The 18400-nt window shown below is 34.8% G+C and overlaps 1 protein-coding gene across 1 annotated transcript; it reads left to right on the top strand.

Moving 5' to 3' along the window:
• The first annotated feature begins 8270 nt into the window (after positions 1-8270).
• LOC121431978 (alpha-(1,3)-fucosyltransferase 11-like) lies at positions 8271-11837 on the top strand. Its single transcript, XM_041629778.1, has 2 exons — positions 8271-10216; positions 11397-11837. Exons 1-2 carry the CDS (start codon positions 8637-8639, stop codon positions 11536-11538), a joined length of 1722 nt encoding a protein of 573 aa, XP_041485712.1. The 5' UTR covers positions 8271-8636; the 3' UTR covers positions 11539-11837.
• The last annotated feature ends 6563 nt before the right edge of the window (positions 11838-18400 follow it).

Here is an 18400-nt window from a genome sequence, read left to right as displayed (position 1 = left end):
TATTGCCATAAATCTATAGGATTTTGTGATACAACTTTACAAGACTTTGTAAAGAACTATTGATATGTTGTAATATGTAATAACCTCTGATGTTATATTGTGTACATTTTTATTGATCTCTATGTACATGTATTCATTACAAGATTTTGAATAAAACAATAGTGGAAAATGTTTTTCCTAAAATTTAAAGAGGGAGTATGAATCCTCTTAATTTTTAGAAGACCCTGAATAACAATAGGTATTCTAAGTATTAATTTATAATGTTCAACATAGTTCAACATCTTAAGGTCTGAAGATAATTTACTGTAATTTGGATATTGATTGACGATTTTCAAGATCATTCATATTTGTATGAAACTCTAAAACATTCCAGTCATTTTTTTTTGTGTGTATGATAGATGCTTGTGATATTATAGCAATTATAGCAAATTTATTAAAGCGGAAGTTCACCCTGACAAAATGTTTGTTGTAAAAATAGTAGAAAATAATTTGAAAATACAGCTGAAGGTTTGAGAAAAATTTCAATTACATGTACTTGATTTGTGATGTCATATGCGAGCCGCATTCTTACATAGCGAATGGTAAAAAAATCTCATTTTCTCAGAAAATTGAAAATGGTTTTCACTGTACCTTTTGTATATCGATAGACAAGTCAATTCACACCCGATCATGAATAGAAACAAAATTAGGTCATCAGGAACCATACAAAATTTGAAATTCATGCATTTTATATTACATAACATCTGGGGCAGCTGGTCGTTTATGACATCACAAATACAAAACTTTGAACTCTAATAACTTTCTTAATCTTTAGCGGATTTTCCTCAAACTTTCACCAATGTTTTTTATTATTTTTTTCTGCTATTTTTACAACAAAGTTTTCTTCAGGGTGAACTTCCCCTTTAAGTCATTAGATTCTGGAATGAGGATGGCTCCTGTTTAAAACCTGAATAAAAATTAGACAATTCATGAGACAGATTTTAACCATTAATGTTTTCATAATTCTATTTGATTCTTGCCTGGGCATGCTTTCGCTTGTACCTCTAAATCTTGTAATAATTTATTGATTGATGTGCTTATGAAATATAAATATTGTTTATGTTATAGCTGATGTAAATTAATTTATTATTGTTTATCAGTAATGAAATTATTGAATATGATTATTTGAAATGCTTGAAATATTTACTTATATTATGTAATTAACAGATGTTTACAACTCAGACAATCAACAGGCCAGCACTGCTTAACATGTATAGTGTTTATTTTATTGTGTGTGTGTTTCTTTTATTTATTATTCATTGCATTACTATTTAACAACTATTCATTTTTTTTCCATGCCTTTGTAACTTGTAATGCATGCTCGCATTGACTCGGTCCAATTTTTCAATTACCGTAGTGTTTTAAAAAGTGACAAATCACTGTTTGCATCTGAACTCATGAATGGTTAGTCCTAATTCAAATGTTCAATTCAACTATATAATGGCTCTGTCCTTCTTAGAGTTCCAATATACCCCTTGTAATCTCAAGATGATATATGAAGGTTTCCATACTTTAGTATAAATTGTAATATTGTTAACTTTCATTCCTTATGCACAAGTATAGTATTAGGGGATGGGAACTGTGAGGAGTGTTGTAATATATTTGAATTGGATTGAGAATACAGTGAAACTTTTAAAACATCAAGATGATAGGCATCTTCGCTGACAATCATTTTCAAGCCATTCACAAATTCATGAAAATGTAAAACCGCATACTTATAATGTTTTGTCTCTTATCTAAAGTAGCGCTTTCTCTGCAACGTAAATTTCCCCAAAGAAAATTCAAAACATACAATGCATTAAACCACAAGAAAATTGTACTCTGGTTTTAAGCCACACCCATGATTCCATAAAAAGTTGGACTTTGTTACATTGTCTAATTGACTTTTTTATGAGAGTTTTTATATCCTGGTGTGCTCACCAGGTGATACGGTTGTTTTTCCTCTCTGCTCCTACGTTTTGTTATTCTGAACATGAATCCTTGTATAAGATTTTACCTTGGATACTTCCTATTTTTCTCTTGGCCATCAAGATATCGTCAAATAAATATCAAGCTTATTAGTGATTTAACTAGCACTCACGCAGCTGTGACCATGTGAGCTGAGCTAGCATATCCTGCCTGGGTTTCATTCTGCTTTGGCAAATTAAAACTCTAGGCAACAACAAAATTTTGTTGTAAATAATTTGGTTTCTAGCAAACTACAAGTCCACCCGAACAAAAAGTTGATTTGAATTAAAAACAGAAAAATCCAACAAGCATAACACTGAAAATTTCATCAAAATCCGATGTAAAATAACAAAGTTATGACATTTAAAAGTTTAGCTTAATTTCACAAAACAGATATATGCACATCCTGTTCGATGTGCAAATGAGGAGATTGATGACATCATCCACTCACTATTTCTTTTGTATTATGAAATACAGAATATTCTATTTTGCTCTCATTGTCAAGTAAAACAACGGTTAATTCCTCCCTGAACATGTGGAATGAGTATTGTTTAATACTGTATGATTCAGTCAAGTTGGTCCTTATTGTCAGATTTATGAAAAATGAAATAATGTATAATTCAAACAATAAAAAACAAAAATTTTGAGTGAGGGACATCATTGACTGTCTCATTTGAGTTGTGCATATCACTGTTCTGTGAAAAATAAGCAAAACTTTAAATTTCATAACTTTCTTTGTTTACATTTGATTTTGATGAAATCTTCAAACATTTTGCTAGTTTGATTTTTCTCTAATTATTCAAATCAACATTTTTCTGGGGTATGCTGTTTATAGGAAGCTAATGTATGTGATAAAAGTATATTAATGTATGGTATGTTCATTCCTTTTATTTCATCCATTAAATTTGTTTTTATTTTTCATTTTGAATTTCTTCACTCATATCTTCTAAAATGTGTTTTCAACTTTTGATTTTTTTTTGTTTCTTTGTTCAGCACAATAATTTAATATTTCCTTTTTAATAATTTCCTTTACATTTTCCTTATATTATGCCACATTTCACTATAATAATTTTCAAACATAGCAGAATTCTTTGTGCATGACCATCAACAAATCGGGGATATATTCATAGTGTGGCAATAGCAGATCTTGGGTTCGAATCCTGCAAGATATTGATCCATAACGTGCTGCAATCGACCCAGGTGAGGTTAATGGGTACTGGCGGGAAGTACTAGTAATTGCTCAAAAACTGACCACTGGATTGGTAGCCTAGCTAAGCACCTTGGAGCAACTTGAACATCTAACACAATAGATAGGTGGGCTTTATCAATACCCACTATTATTATTTATTTTTTTATTATTTTTTATTAGTAGTAGTATTATCATCATCATATCATCATTATCATCATCTTCATTATTATCATCATCAAATATTAATTGTCATCATCATTATTGTTATTGTTGCCCGTAGATGTAAGTGTCTTATGAGGTATGGAATCATGGGTATGGTGGTCTTGCCTCAGAGATTTTTTCAACTGGACAACAAACTTCTGTTCAGTTGTGAATGTGCACATTCAAGGTAGCGGATATGCCTCGATATGAATATCAATGTTCCATGAAGTTAAAGTTACAAATTTTTAGGGGGATGGTTTTATAGTGCACCTGGAAACTTGAAGGATTGTCATTATGGACCTTCACAGGTTTATAAATTCATGACACCCCTATGAAACAAAATCTGAGTGAGATATATTATGAGACTTGGCATACAGCAGGGTAAATATCAGTCAGTCCTTTGCAAGTCTTGCAGACAGAACTACTTTCTCGGTTTACCCAGTGCTCGCAAGAATTTGCACACAAACGAAGTGAAGACATGCAAGTCCGTCCAACTGCGTCAGGTCCTACCTTGCCATGGTAATGGGATTATAAGAATATATAAGGGAGAAATGCTCTATGTACGTCACATAAGGCCGTCATGATATGGGAAGGGTATTCCTCACATCTGCTATATATTCTCTTATGGCTTCACTTTTCGATAATCACGCAAACAGTTCAGATTTATGACTGTCTCATTTCTAGTTTCTTCAAGGCATTGAAAAAATTGTTTCATGGCTTCACTTTTCGAGCAAACGGTTGCAACACTGATATTACATGTAGATGTCAATTAATCACTGATATAGGCATGGGGCTGTTTCTAATGATGTCTCCAGTTGCACAGACATGTTAACATTTTTCTGATGTCAATTACTTTTTTCTTCAACAATACATGTATGAATTTAAATTGTTTTGAAGAGATTTCGCTAGAGCTCATGGGAGGTAGATTTCATATTTTAGTCAACTTTTTGCAACTATTGTGAGATTCTGCATATGTGGTTGCTGCAGGGGTTTTCAAATGATGATTGCCTTGATGTTTCACTGGACCCATGGCCAAACAACATGAAATGATGTTACCATTTCATAAATAACCTTTATTTTTTATGATTAAACTAATATATATCAAATAGGGCAATGAGCATTAAAATATTTTAAAAGTAAGAAGTATGATATGATAATGTGTTATTAGTGACCTCTAAAACTGCTTCAATTGTTAAATTATAATAGAGATCACTAAGAAAATCAAGATGCATTGTAAATACATATTCTTTGATGTATATTATCATGAATTATGCGATTTTATGTACACAGTACAGAGAGATGTAATATATTGAAGATTATATGTGTATGACATTTATTTGTCAATTATATGAGAGATTATATGAAGCTTGAATGAAAATGTATATGGCTATGTTGCCCTTTGTTTATTTGTATTAAAATACAAAATTGGCTGAACCAAAAGAAATTTGTGTACTATCTCTTTTATGGGTTTTAATGTACATTTGTCTTCTCAACTTTTAGTTGATAATTTTGTCCTTGATAAAAAATGATTTTACAAATCATAAATTGTGTGTGATGAATAACAGAGAAGCATGATGAAATGTAGAATGAATATGTCGGAAGTTAATTGTTTTACCTGTAGTAGTAGTAGCAGCAGCAGCAGAAGTGAAGTGATATTATTTTCCTTCAGAAATTTGCTTCAATCTTCCTCTCATTTTCTGTTTCATTGTGAAACTGAAGTATTGCCCTTTCTTTTCTCATATTGTAAGACTTTGAACGTATCAGAATACCACACCCATAACAGGCTTTATCGTCCAATTAAAAGAAGAGAGGAGAAATTACAAATTACAATTATTAATAAAACATTCAGGGACTTTTAAGTGATTAATTAAAAAATATATGTAAATGGTTAAGGGAAAAGGAAGTACAGGGTGCGCCCGTGGAATTAAAAAAAATTTGGTGGGTGCACCGACACCTTCCGCCACCCCCGGATCCACCCCTACACTTGCTGGGATTGTTAGCGACGTCTTTCAAAATTGCTCCTCAAGAAATTTTCTTTTGAAAACTTTTTCTCTACCACAAACTACTGCTGCTTTTGATTTGGTATTGATGATAATAGTAACAATGATAACATAATATAGATAAGCCTAATAATGATAATGTTAAAAATAATGATGATGATGATGATTATGATGGTGGTGGTGGTGGTAATGATGATGATGGTGATGATGGTGATGGATGAAGATGGTGATGATGATGATGGTGATGATGATGGTGGTGATGATGATGGTGATGGTGATGATGATGGTGGTGATGATGATGGTGATGATGATGGTGGTGATGGTGATAGTGGTGATGATGGTGATGATGATGGTGGTGATGGTGATGATGATGGTGATGATGATGGTGGTGATGATGATGGTGGTGATGATGATGGTGGTGATGGTGATGATGGTGATGATGATGATGGTGATGATGATGATGGTGATGATGGTGATGGTGATGGTGATGATGATGGTGGTGATGATGATGATGGTGATGATGATGGTGGTGATGGTGATGATGATGATGATGATGGTGGTGATGATGATGATGGTGATGATGATGGTGGTGATGATGATGGTGATGATGATGGTGGTGATGATGATGGTGGTGATGGTGATGATGGTGATGATGATGGTGGTGATAATGATGGTGGTGATGATGATGATGGTGATGATGATGGTGATGATGGTGATGGTGATGATGATGGTAGTGATGATGGTGATGGTGATGATGATGGTGGTGATGATGATGATGGTGATGATGATGGTGGTGATGGTGATGATGATGATGGTGGTGGTGATGATGATAGTGGTGATGATGGTGATGATGATGGTGGTGATGATGATGGTGGTGATGATGATGGTGGTGATGATGATGATGATGATGATGATGATGGTGATGATGGTGGTGATGATGATGGTGGTGATGATGGTGATGATGATGATGATGGTGGTGATGGTGATGATGATGGTGATGATGATGGTGGTGATGATGATGGTGGTGATGATGATGATGATGATGATGATGATGATGATGGTGGTGATGGTCAAAAGATGACTGATGATGATGGTGGTGATGGTCAAAAGATGACTGATTATGAACTACTGCTGCTGGTGGTGTTCCTACCTCTACTGATTTTTATTATGACAGTGATGATGATCATAGTAACAGAAACATATGGATAAGCCTAATAATAATAATGTTAAAGATAATAATTATAATATTGATGAAACAATGACATCGACAATGACAATGATGATGATAAAAAATCAGAAGAACATGATGATGACGATGATGATCATGAGGATGACAATGACGATGAGGATGATAGGATGATGATGGTGATGATGAAAATATTCCAAATGCATGTGAAATTTCTATATAGATTGATAGACAGATAGATAGGTAGATTGCAGGGAGTCACTCCCTGGTAAAAAGCATGACTCGGCAAAAAAAAGAATACGAACAATAAAACAGGGAAGAACTTGACCTTTATATAAATTACAACCACAGACAGCACAATGCTTATACACCACCAAGAGAGGGCATGTGTTAATCCAGTTTACAAAGAACCATCAAGTCAACTACGACAACAAGCAGCTGGTTAGCTAATGACCTGTCCATGCAGGGTTGTCACGTTTTCAAGCCTTGCTTTTGTAACGACCCTTGCAACCATTTTCTTCATTGTGTAACCGAAAATATTGTTTAGATTGTTTACATATGATACATTTGATGATTTACATACATAATTATTTGTTCATTATCTTTATGTCAAATTCAAGATATGTATTTTCTCTCCGAGATCTTTGTTATGAAAAATGTTGCAAAACCAATAAATGAGAGATCAATAAATGGAAATGGTATATTTCGTATGATCACTGTTAATAAAATCATCTGGGGCACGAACATGGCCCTGGAATGTGGGGGTGCTAAAACACCCCCTAAGTTTTTTCAGGGGCAGCTTCGTATGTTACTTGCCATAGTCAGCCCTGGGAAATGAAGTAATAATAACAATAAATAAATAGATAAATAAATAAAAGGTTACCCCCAAATGACTGAATGACTGAGGTTTCAGAGCAATAACCCTTTCTTTGTGGGGGGCACTTGTCATTTTTCTAACGACCCCCCCCCCCCACCTGAACAAAAAAAAACAGCACCCCTCATTAAAAATAGACCCTAGGCGGCATGAAATTGTGCCATCCTTGAAAAAAATATATATAATTCCTATTTGTAGATTTCTATATCTTTTGGTCAGCTTTCTCCCCCCCCCCCCCTCTCACGATTTCCTGACTGTCTTCAATGGGTTTTTTCTTCATTCTCTTGTATTATTTGCAGTTTTCATCCTCCCCACGTTTTTTCCTTCCTATTTTTATTCCTGTGAGCATTTCATCACCTCTCTCCACGAACAGAATATTAACAACGAAGTTCCATGGATATTTCAAATTTTAATCTAACCACCCCCATGATCTCTCTCTCCCCCCTTCCCTCCTTCCACCTCTTTTTTGTATTCATTTCCTATTTTCCTATCACGAAGTGCTCACCATGCCTCAATCCCCAAATCCTTTATGGTAACAAGAAGGGTGGGCGTGGCAGAAGTGGGCGTGGCATGCACTATGTTCCTTCATCCCCTCGGTTATTCCCATTTCTTGATGAAAAGACAAAGATGAACGCAGTGTTACTGCATAAATTGCTACTAAAATCATTTACTGTACATCTTTGTTGATGATCTAAAGATCTAGATGATGGACCAGGATGATGGCTACGCGCCCCCGGCGCGATTAGGACAGGCCATAGAGATGTATACTATGGGATAGGCCTATGTCCAAGTTCATAATTCTTCTTTTCATGATTTGCTTCTTCCCATATACAATACCATTACAAGGGGTGCAGGAAACGTGCGAAGTTGTGTGTTGACGATGGATTTGCACTTCCGTATTTTTTCGTGAACAAAACGCAATATAGGCTTTGTCTTTACTTTAGTGCTTATCTCATTTCCGCAACGAAAAATCCCATTCTTTTACGCTCTTATTTCGTGAAGATTCAAGCTCGAAATTAGTTGACTTCCGTCAATAATCCTTTAGTAGTCTCCTCACCTCAAACAGGCCCACGGCTCGCTCGTACTCGCCGACCCCGGCCCCGGCCCCGTCGGCAACTGACGAGTTTCGTTGAGAATCCCGACTACTATGGGCGTGACGCTGATTGTAATGTAAGCGAGTTCACTAAAACTCTTGCCAAAATGGATTCAAGGGAAGCACTAGTAAGACAAAGAAAGAATGTCCCCTCTGACAAGGGCAAGACGTCTGTTGATTCTAACCAAACTGAGCCAGCTAAAAAAGATCGAACTCAAAGGAAAGAAGACTTAATTCAAGATGATGATGCCGTCGATGGTGTGGATTGGAAATGTGGGATGGTAATTCTGCTTCTTGTATTTGCGATTGTGTTTTTAGGCAGCGTGACATTTGGATCTAGATTTGCCCTTCCAATCTCTCTATTTAGCAGAGCGAACATTGATCAACCAATGGGACAAACGGAACAGAAATCAAATCCAACGTTTCGGGATCAAAAACCAAGTGAAAGTCGTTCAATTCATCAAAGTCATGATGGCAGTCGGGTCTTGGAAGCTAATGATGATGAAATCTCAATGGATGAAATTCTGGAGCATTCCAAAGATCAGAAGATGAATGGAGAGGCGAAAATGAAGGAAGATCTCCTGAAAATCGAGTTGGACAAACCCACAATTCTCTGGTGGACCGATTCTTTGTTTCCCCACGCCCATCGAGGTCACATCTCAGAAATCAACTGTGGAGAGCATACTTGCCTGTCAACAAGTGATAAAAAGGTGTTACCAGACCCGCTAACAAGAGGCATTTTATTCTATGGAACAGATTTCAGAACATATGAAGCACCTCTCCCGAGGAAACCGTGGCACGAGTGGGCACTCCTTCACGAAGAGTCGCCAATGAACAATTACGCCTTGGTTCATGGAATGAGACTTTTTAACCACACAGCAACTTTTAAAAGAATATCAGACTACCCAATCACAACACATTCTCTTACAAATCTTGAATATTTAACTGAAAGAAAACCTGTTCCGATTGAAGTAAAGAACAGATTACGAAAAAATAAATTTGCGCCAATTCTCTATGTACAGTCTCATTGTGATGTAGCAGCAGACAGGGATAGATTTGTCAAGGAGCTTATGAAACATATTAAGGTTGATTCGTATGGTGAATGCTTGAACAACAAGAAGATTCCTGATCATCTGAGCGATCCCGTTGATTCAATGGAATCTGAACAGTTTTACGATTTCATCTCAAAATACAAATTCCACCTTGCTTTTGAAAACGCCATCTGCGATGACTACATCACCGAGAAGTTCTTTCGCCCGTTTCACGTCGGATCTGTGCCGATCTACAAGGGGTCCCCTTCAGCCCGCGATTGGGCTCCAAGCAAGAAATCGTTCATCAATGTTGACCAGTTTGACTCCCCGGAACAGCTTGCTTACTTCATCGAACTCCTAGATACAAACGATGACATTTACTTAGATTATTTATCATTCAAGGAAAGAGGCATCACAAACGGAGCTCTGTTAGACAACATGAAAAATCGTGACTATGCAATCAATGAGTGGAATCGGCACAGCTTCATCTCGGGATTTGAGTGCCATGTTTGCAAGAAAATATCTGAGAGGTACAAAGCAGAGCTAGACCCGAGTCGGCCTGCCCCGGAGAAGAAGATGGGAGATAACTCTCACTTGGGATGTCCTCCACCCGAGCCATCGGTCGGAGACATAGCAGATATACCTGCAACTGATGGGTAAGAATGGAAGAATCTATGTTGTGGAAAGAGGGAAGAGTTCCTTTTGCGACAGCCACCAAAAACAAATATTTATATATTCATTCAAATGCTTTATTAGGACTGAAGGTAGGGGTAGGGTTAGGGTTTTGGGTGGCTGTTGCAAAAGGGACACTTTCCATCTTTGGGCCTGTGACACAAAGCTAATCGATCGATGAAGCAATTGATCTGTCGATTGATGAAGCAATTGAGCTGTCGATTGATGAAGCAATTGATCTGTTTGTTTGATTGTACGTAATGATCAAGTGCTGTAAACGTAATCAAATTTTAAAATCAGCCCTATAAATGATTAAGTGTTGAGCTTTATGCAACAGCACCCCTCGAGACCATGGAGAATTCTCCATTTATTACTTAGAAGAAATTCATGACAAACCATACATATGTATATTCCTCTTTCTTCTGGGGCCTTTTTTTTTCAGGCAAAGGTCCTGTTTTCAGAGCCTGTGAACGCAATGATGTAGGTCGAGATTACTAGTGACACATGTCATTGAAGTTTAAAAAAGACTGCAGATTTTGCACAGGTTCAATTACAAGATGTGTGTTGCTGCCAAAGGGCACTAAATTCATGCTTAATCAAATCACCCTAATACAAGTAACAAGACATCTGAATAGTCCATGGTTTTGTACCATGGTAGAGTTGAAACACCTTTGTGAATTATTGTGTTCAAGTCAGTTTACAATGTCAGCTGGGGTTAACTAGATTGAGATCACATTTTTATAGATAAATACCAGTTTTGGTAACGATCTAAATATGAGTTTGAACAAAATCCAATAAAATAACCTAGAAGTGTTTGTATATATTATATAAAAAAATATGTGCCAAATGGCTCAGGAAAAAAGGTGTAATTGCTGAGAAATTAGAAAAATAAGCATGGAATTCCATAATATGTTGGGTATTTTCCCAAACAATTAATACACTAGCCCACATATGCATTTTTGTGTTAGTGATCGTTAGAATTATCGGTTTTCAGCTGAGACTTGATGATTTCACAAAGATAAGTTTATTTCAATGTACCAGATCTAGATCTAAGGTAATATTGTGGCAGGAATTAACCTTGATTTTAAAGACTTTCTCACAAAATAATTGTTTGCTGCAACTGTACTTTCTTTTACCTATAATTTTTTTTATGATCGTTTGCAGGATTCACAACTGGATACAAGACTATTGGGGAATGAGAGACCAGGTGGTGGCACTGGAGGAAATGATCAAAAACGGCGAAAAAGACTCGTCAAAACTTTTTGAATTCATGGAGACAATGTATTATGACGACCGTCAGCCTTGATGAAGAAATCAGGGGAGCGTTTCATAAAACTGTTTGTCAGTGACAGCTGTTATAAGCTACTGAAACCCTTGCATCTGATTGGCCAAGAGCAAAGTTGTCTGTGATATGCACTGACAATAAGCTTCCTGAAATGCTCCACTGAGGCGTATGTAAAGCCTAGTGCCTTACCTATTGAGGCGTCCGCACACCTTACGATTGCTCTGCCACCCGATTTCAGAATGAAATGTAGTAGAATTTGATGCTAATATTGAGACTTGGAATATCTCACGGTGTAATGTTCTAAATCATTGTACGAATACTTATGTTCAAATCTGTGACTATGCTATCATCCGTCTTAGAATAAAAGCAAATTTAATATCTAGTCGTAATGATGTCATAGCAGTCGTACGATTGGCTACGATTTAAAACTAATTTGGCCTTTACTCCAAAATAAAGGCTCGCAATCTTTCAAAATGGTTATATTAGTATTCTTTCAATTGACTTTAACCTCAAATAAAATGATATGTTCCATTCACATTTTCTGAAAATAAGCAAAATACGATTTTTTCCAAAATCGGATGGCGAACAGTTGTAAGGTGTGCGGTGGCCTTTACACTCATGATTGTACCCGATTCAAATAATTATATGCAAAACAAAATCATTCAGATTGAATGCTGGAATTAAAGACATTTTATCAAAATGTGCATGAAACAACAATATGTATGGTATTTTGCAATTATTTTTTATAGATATTTGTGTCATTGGGCCCTGGATTATTTTTCAGTGGAGGACTAATAATCGCTGCAATGTCTTCATCTTACAGAACAATTATGTTCATGTATTATTTTCAACCCCAAAAAGTGCCATGCTAGTAATGGAAAAAGTATGGGGTATATGACCTTAGCATCCCCCCTCACCCACACTCCACTTGGTTGGCACAAAAATATTCAGAGCTGTTTTCATGCTTGTGATAGCTCATGTTTTACAGACGCAAACTTTTGTCTCTTGCAGTTTTTAACATACAGATACTATAATGTGCATAGTTAACCAATATGCATGTAGGATTAAGTATGAAAGCTAACTGACAACATACATGTACATCTAACATCCCCCTTCCCCACTATAAGATTTTTTTTATGCATCTTATGCTCATATCTTTATAGAGTTTTTTTTTGGGGGGGGCAGATGTGGTTTTGATTTTAAATGTATCACATGTATGCCTCAGTTAGACTGTCTTTTACATGTATATGAAGTGCAATTGTAATAAAAGAACAATAGATTCACTGTATTTTTTAAATACATTTTACCCCACTCCAGGTGAGTTTTTGTGGCATTTCATCATTATTTTTCTCGAAATATCTTGTGATGTAGGTATACAGTATTACTAAAGAAATACCACATTGTGTTGTTTTATGCATTTTGCGGTAAGTAATACTGCAGTTCATGTGATTATTTTAGTATTAACAATAACATTCAAACTTTCTACATACCGGTATCTTGCAAGTATACATTGGCCCAAAATCACAAAGTTTTTTTTTCAAACCATCGGTTGAACCCATGGTTTATACAGACTTCCTCTGTAAATTACACTTAATTTACCATGTATACTGGAAAGTGTCCAATACAGATGCGCTTTTGTCACGGTACACTATTTTATTTTTGAGTCCAGTGTTTTTAATTCATGAGTCCATTGTACAAAACAGTACAAAACCACCTTTGTGAACTTGGGCCATTATGATTTTGTACATGGACCTTGTATACAACGCAAATTGCCATCATGGGGTAGATTTTCCATTTATGGGAGGCCTTTAATCAGTGCTTCCACTTTTCAAAACGAAATCTCCTGGAATTTGCTCTGAAAGTTACTGGAATTTCACAAAATATCTCAGAATTTTTCAAATGCTCTTCAGTCTTTCATAAGATGTTATCCTTCTCTTTTAAGTACAAAAACAATGAAATATAGGGCCCAGTGCCAAAATGAGCCAAACATTTAGAGGGGCGAAATCGACCAAAGACGTAATTCGGGCGAAAGAATTGCAAACGAAGCGAGCGAGCAAAAATTTTGACATTTTCAATACAAAGATCCAATTTTGAGATAGATTTTGACATAATAAATATTCAGAAAATAATACCATTCTTGGAAATTATAACTTCCCAAAATTTCTCTCTTCCCGAAATGATCTTGGAAAATAGCAAAACCTCTTGGAATTTCCTGGATTTCGGGAAGAGTGGAAGCACTGCCTTAAATTGCAATATTTGTAGAGCAAATTAACTTTTCAAATGGGCACATTTTTAGATTCCAGTGAAATGGGAAACATGATTTGGATGTATGCAAAATAACCAAAGCCAATGTAAAGGGCATGGAGACAAATTAAGGCCATGGATTAATTTGAAGGGCAAGTTCACCATGATGATGAGTTGGTTTTAATTATAGAAAATTAGAAAAAATCATCGTTGAAGGTTTGATGAAAGTCTATCAAAGAATTCCAGACTTCTAAGTTTTTAATTACAAATTTTTAGAATTTTAACTTCGTTACCTCATGGACGAGCAGCTCTTCCATATTTTTTGTGATGTAAATTCCACAAAAGTGCAATTAAAAAAAAATATTTGTGAGATGGATTTATCATCAGACATAACTCCTTTCTATAAGAAAATATTTTTATTCATCATGTGAATATTTATGGAATATATATCATGTAATGTATGGGGGAGCTGCTTGCATATGGCATTATGCCTACATATTACAACATTACATATTACAGATTTAGAAATCCATAATTCACTTACATTATTCTTCGGTAGATTTACATCAAACCTTCATTATTTTTCTCAATTTGTCTGATTTTATGAAAACCAACTTATTGCCAGGGTGACCTTCCCCTGGTATATGAGATCATGATAATCCCTGGGTACAATAACTTTCTTTTCTTACATATAAATTGAGATCAGAGCGATAAAAAAGATATACTGTAGACACATTTGATCATTTCAATTGGTGCTTTTAGAGTGATGGCTGAGTAAGTAATAATGCTAATGTGCTTGCCAAAATGTTAAAGAACAAATAAGTGCCTTGAGCATATGTGTATAGGCATGTGGTAGAATTGATAAAATTTAAAATGGTTTTTTACAGTTTTACCTTTTCTTGTTGATGTTTAATGTGCTGGAAACAGTATATACTTAAAGGACTTGTCCACCCCAACAAAAACTTAATTTTGAATAAAAAGAGAAATATTCAACAAGCATAACACTGAAAATATCAAATCAGATGTAAAATAAGAAAGTTATGGCATTTTAAAGTTTCGCTTCATTTCACAAAACAGTTATATGCACATCTCGGTCGGTATGCAAATGAGAAACTGATGACATCACTCACTCACTATTTCTTTTGTATTTTATTATAAGAAATATGAAATATTTTGATTTTCTCGTCATTTTCATGTGAAATGAAGTTTCATTCCTCCCTGAACACGTGGAATTCCATTATTTTAACATTTTTTGCTTCAGGCATGCAAGGAGGTCCTAATGGTCAAATTCGTAAAAATTGAAATATTATATAATTCAAACAATAATAAAACAAAAGAAATAGTGAGTGAGTGACATCATCGACTCTCTCATTTGGATATAACTGGCTCGTTCATATAACTATTTTGTTAAAAATATCCGATTTTGATGAAATTTTCAGCATTGTGCTTGTTTGATTTTTCTCTATTGATTCAAATCAACATTTTTCTGAGGTAGACTTGACCTTTAATAATTCCACTTCCGATAGAGCCAAACTTGAGCTTGTTATATGAATGTCGGCAAGGAATCAGGGTCTTCCATTTTTTTAACTAAAACCCAGTTCAGAATTCGGGCCAATGGGTTTGCAAATTGGCAGTGAAAACCTAGTATTATTGAGCAATTAACCAACTGATAGTTATCTATTAGTTCTCTACCCGTGTTTTGGTGAATTTTTAAGTCTTCTAAGCATGTACTGTCTGTGCAATCCTTATTACTGTAGCAATTTTTTTATGATATAGTAACGATGTCAGTCAAGTCTTTTGCTTTGTAGTTTTTATTATCATTTCATATGAAATGTGACAGCAAAGCCCATTATTAGAGCAAAAGATAGTGAAATGTCTTTGATGCTTTGTAACTGAGCATGCCGTTATTTTTAAATATTCCTTTATTGGATCTTAATTTTCGCCTGCCCAATATTGGAACTTACTCAGGACATGAAAATTTGAGCACTTTATTTTGAAGAAACCAATACTTATTAATTTTGTTTATTCGGGCTGAGCAATGAGCATTAGTTATTATGATTGTGTAGCTTTAAGTTCATTAGTTTCTTTGCAAATAAATATAATTTTTTACTAGTGGAGGGTAGTAATAAAATGCAAAAGCAATATGAAATATTAGTATTTTTTCACGATGTTATAACTACAGAATATTTATATACCAGTTGGCAAAATGGAGGATAGGGAAGAAAAGAGAAAAAAGATAAAAGAAAGAAGGAAGGAAGGAAAGGAAGAAGGAAGGAAAGGAAGAAGAAGAAAGGAAAGGAAGAAGGAAGGAAAGAAAGAAAGAAAGGGGAGAGAGAGAGAAAGAAAGAGAGGAGGGGGAGAGAGAAAGAAGGTTATACATGTAGACTTGTAGAATAAAGACTACCAGTTGGCAAATCAATATTCATGTAGGCAGGCTTAGGGCCCTACCAGTCAGCAAAAAAAAATTGATACAAAGTAAGTCATAAAAACTTATGAGTTTGTAAAATTATTTAATATTTCACAAACACACTAGTTTGTCAAAATGTGAAGAGGCAGGTTTGACCATTGTCAACAATGGATCAACCCGAGCAACCTCAGAAACATGGGAAACGGAAGGCGGATCAAACCTAAAGGCCAAGTCCACCCCAACAAAAACTTGATTTGAATAAAAAGAGAAACATTCAACAAGCATATCACTGAAAATTTCATCAAAATCGGATGTAGAATAAGAGAGTAATGATATTTCATAGTTTCGCTTCATTTCACAAAACAGTTATATGCACATCTCGGTCGGTATGCAAATGAGGGGACTGATTACATAACTCACTATTTATTTTGTATTTCATTATATGATTTATTCCCATTTTCTCCTCATTTTTCTTGAAACAAAGTTCATTCCTACCTGAACACATGGAATTACCATCGCCTTAGCATTTTATGGTTCAGTCAAGTTGGTCCTTATTATCAAATCTTTAAAAAATTGAAATATTCTATATTTCAAACAATGAAAAAACAAAGAAATAGTGAGTGGGGGACATCATCGACTCTCATTTGTTGTGCATATTGTTTTGTGAAAAAAGCGAAATTTCTTCAATGTCATAACTTCCTTATTTTAAATCAGATTTTGACGAAATTTTTAGCATTATGCGAGTTTGATTTTTCTCTATTTATTAAAATCAACATTTTTCCGGAGGTGGACTCCTTGACCTTTAAATGTAAAGTTTGTGGAGCAATATTTTTCTGCATTTTTTCTTTACCTGCAAGTTATACCAACTAAGGCACATTATAGCCTTTCGATTTTGATCTAAAACGTGTGTGTTTTTTTAAGTGCAAATACCATTAAATCTTTGTAGAATTCACTTTAAAGTATATTCACCAAATGGTACGAATTGAATTCTAAAAATTCAAAATCTTTAAGCATCTGAGGGGGGCACACCCCCATCATGCAGGCTTGTGCACGCACGTTGGTGCTGTCACGCCAAATTTAGTTGAATCACTCTTGTGATATATTAAAATTATATATTAAATTTTTATTCACATATCGGTGCCTCTGCATTGCAGTTCCAACTTTTTCATTTCTATATTAACACGAATCCATTCGTCCATTTATATCTATTTACCGTTATTGTTATCATTTATTATCATTGTTGTTAATATTGTTTCTATTATTGTTATTGTTTACCATATTTTTTCTCTTTTTTCTCTCTTCTCCTTTTATTTTTCCTTCTTTCTTTTTCTTTCTTTCCTCCTCTCACAAGTCGATTTAGAGATACAACATTCCTTTCACTGACTGTTATGTCTCTAAAGTAATTTCATGCAGTATTTATCCCATTACTCTGCATGTAATGTGATTTTACATATTTTGTAATGATTTGAATGTAATGTTCTATGATAGTGTCCCCAATACCCAATATCTATTTATTTGAGGGGCCCATTGTACAAGCATTGCTTTTTTCAAATTCAAATTTATTTATTTCACTTCCATCAAACAAAAACAAATTGTATGGGTCCCTTCATTTCCATCATAATTTAATTTCTATTGAAAAATAGTGTACTTATTTAAAACCTCCAAAGTGTTGCCCAAATTGTCTAAATGTTTTTTTTCACAACATATATGTATTGTTATTTTTGTTTCTTTGCAGCGGATACAAATATTTATGTTTATATATGGTATACAATTTGTTTTTGTTTGATGGAAGTGAAATAAATAAATTTGAATTTGAACCCGAATTAGGGTTACATGGGTCAAATAAAATCATTGTCATTGTCATTTGGCAAACGTAGCTGGTACTCCCCCCCCCCCCTTCCACTGCCCATAATGCTTCTGGCTACGGTCCTGCCTGGTCGTCATGCTGGTGGTTTGTTTTCATTGTGTAAATAGTAAGATTTTACCTTTTATTACAGTAATTCTATGCATCAAGGACCCCACTGGAAATGAGCTTTCTATAGCTTTTGTGTGGGTTATCATGTTTAAGCCTGCACACAGTAAAAAAAAAATTCTACAATGCTGTTTACTATATGAACCTTACAGTACATGTAATTGTTTAAACAGTTTAAACAAGTGTTTAAATCTTAAGCAACAAAGTTTAATTTTTAATATCTAATCTTCAATAAATTAAACATGATTGTTAAAAGGTTA

This window comes from Lytechinus variegatus, chromosome 18 (genome assembly GCF_018143015.1).
Source record: "Lytechinus variegatus isolate NC3 chromosome 18, Lvar_3.0, whole genome shotgun sequence".
NCBI classification, from domain to species: Eukaryota; Metazoa; Echinodermata; class Echinoidea; order Temnopleuroida; family Toxopneustidae; genus Lytechinus; species Lytechinus variegatus.
The sequence above is the reverse complement of the archived record's forward strand: the minus strand, read 5'-3'. Positions and strand labels throughout refer to the sequence as shown.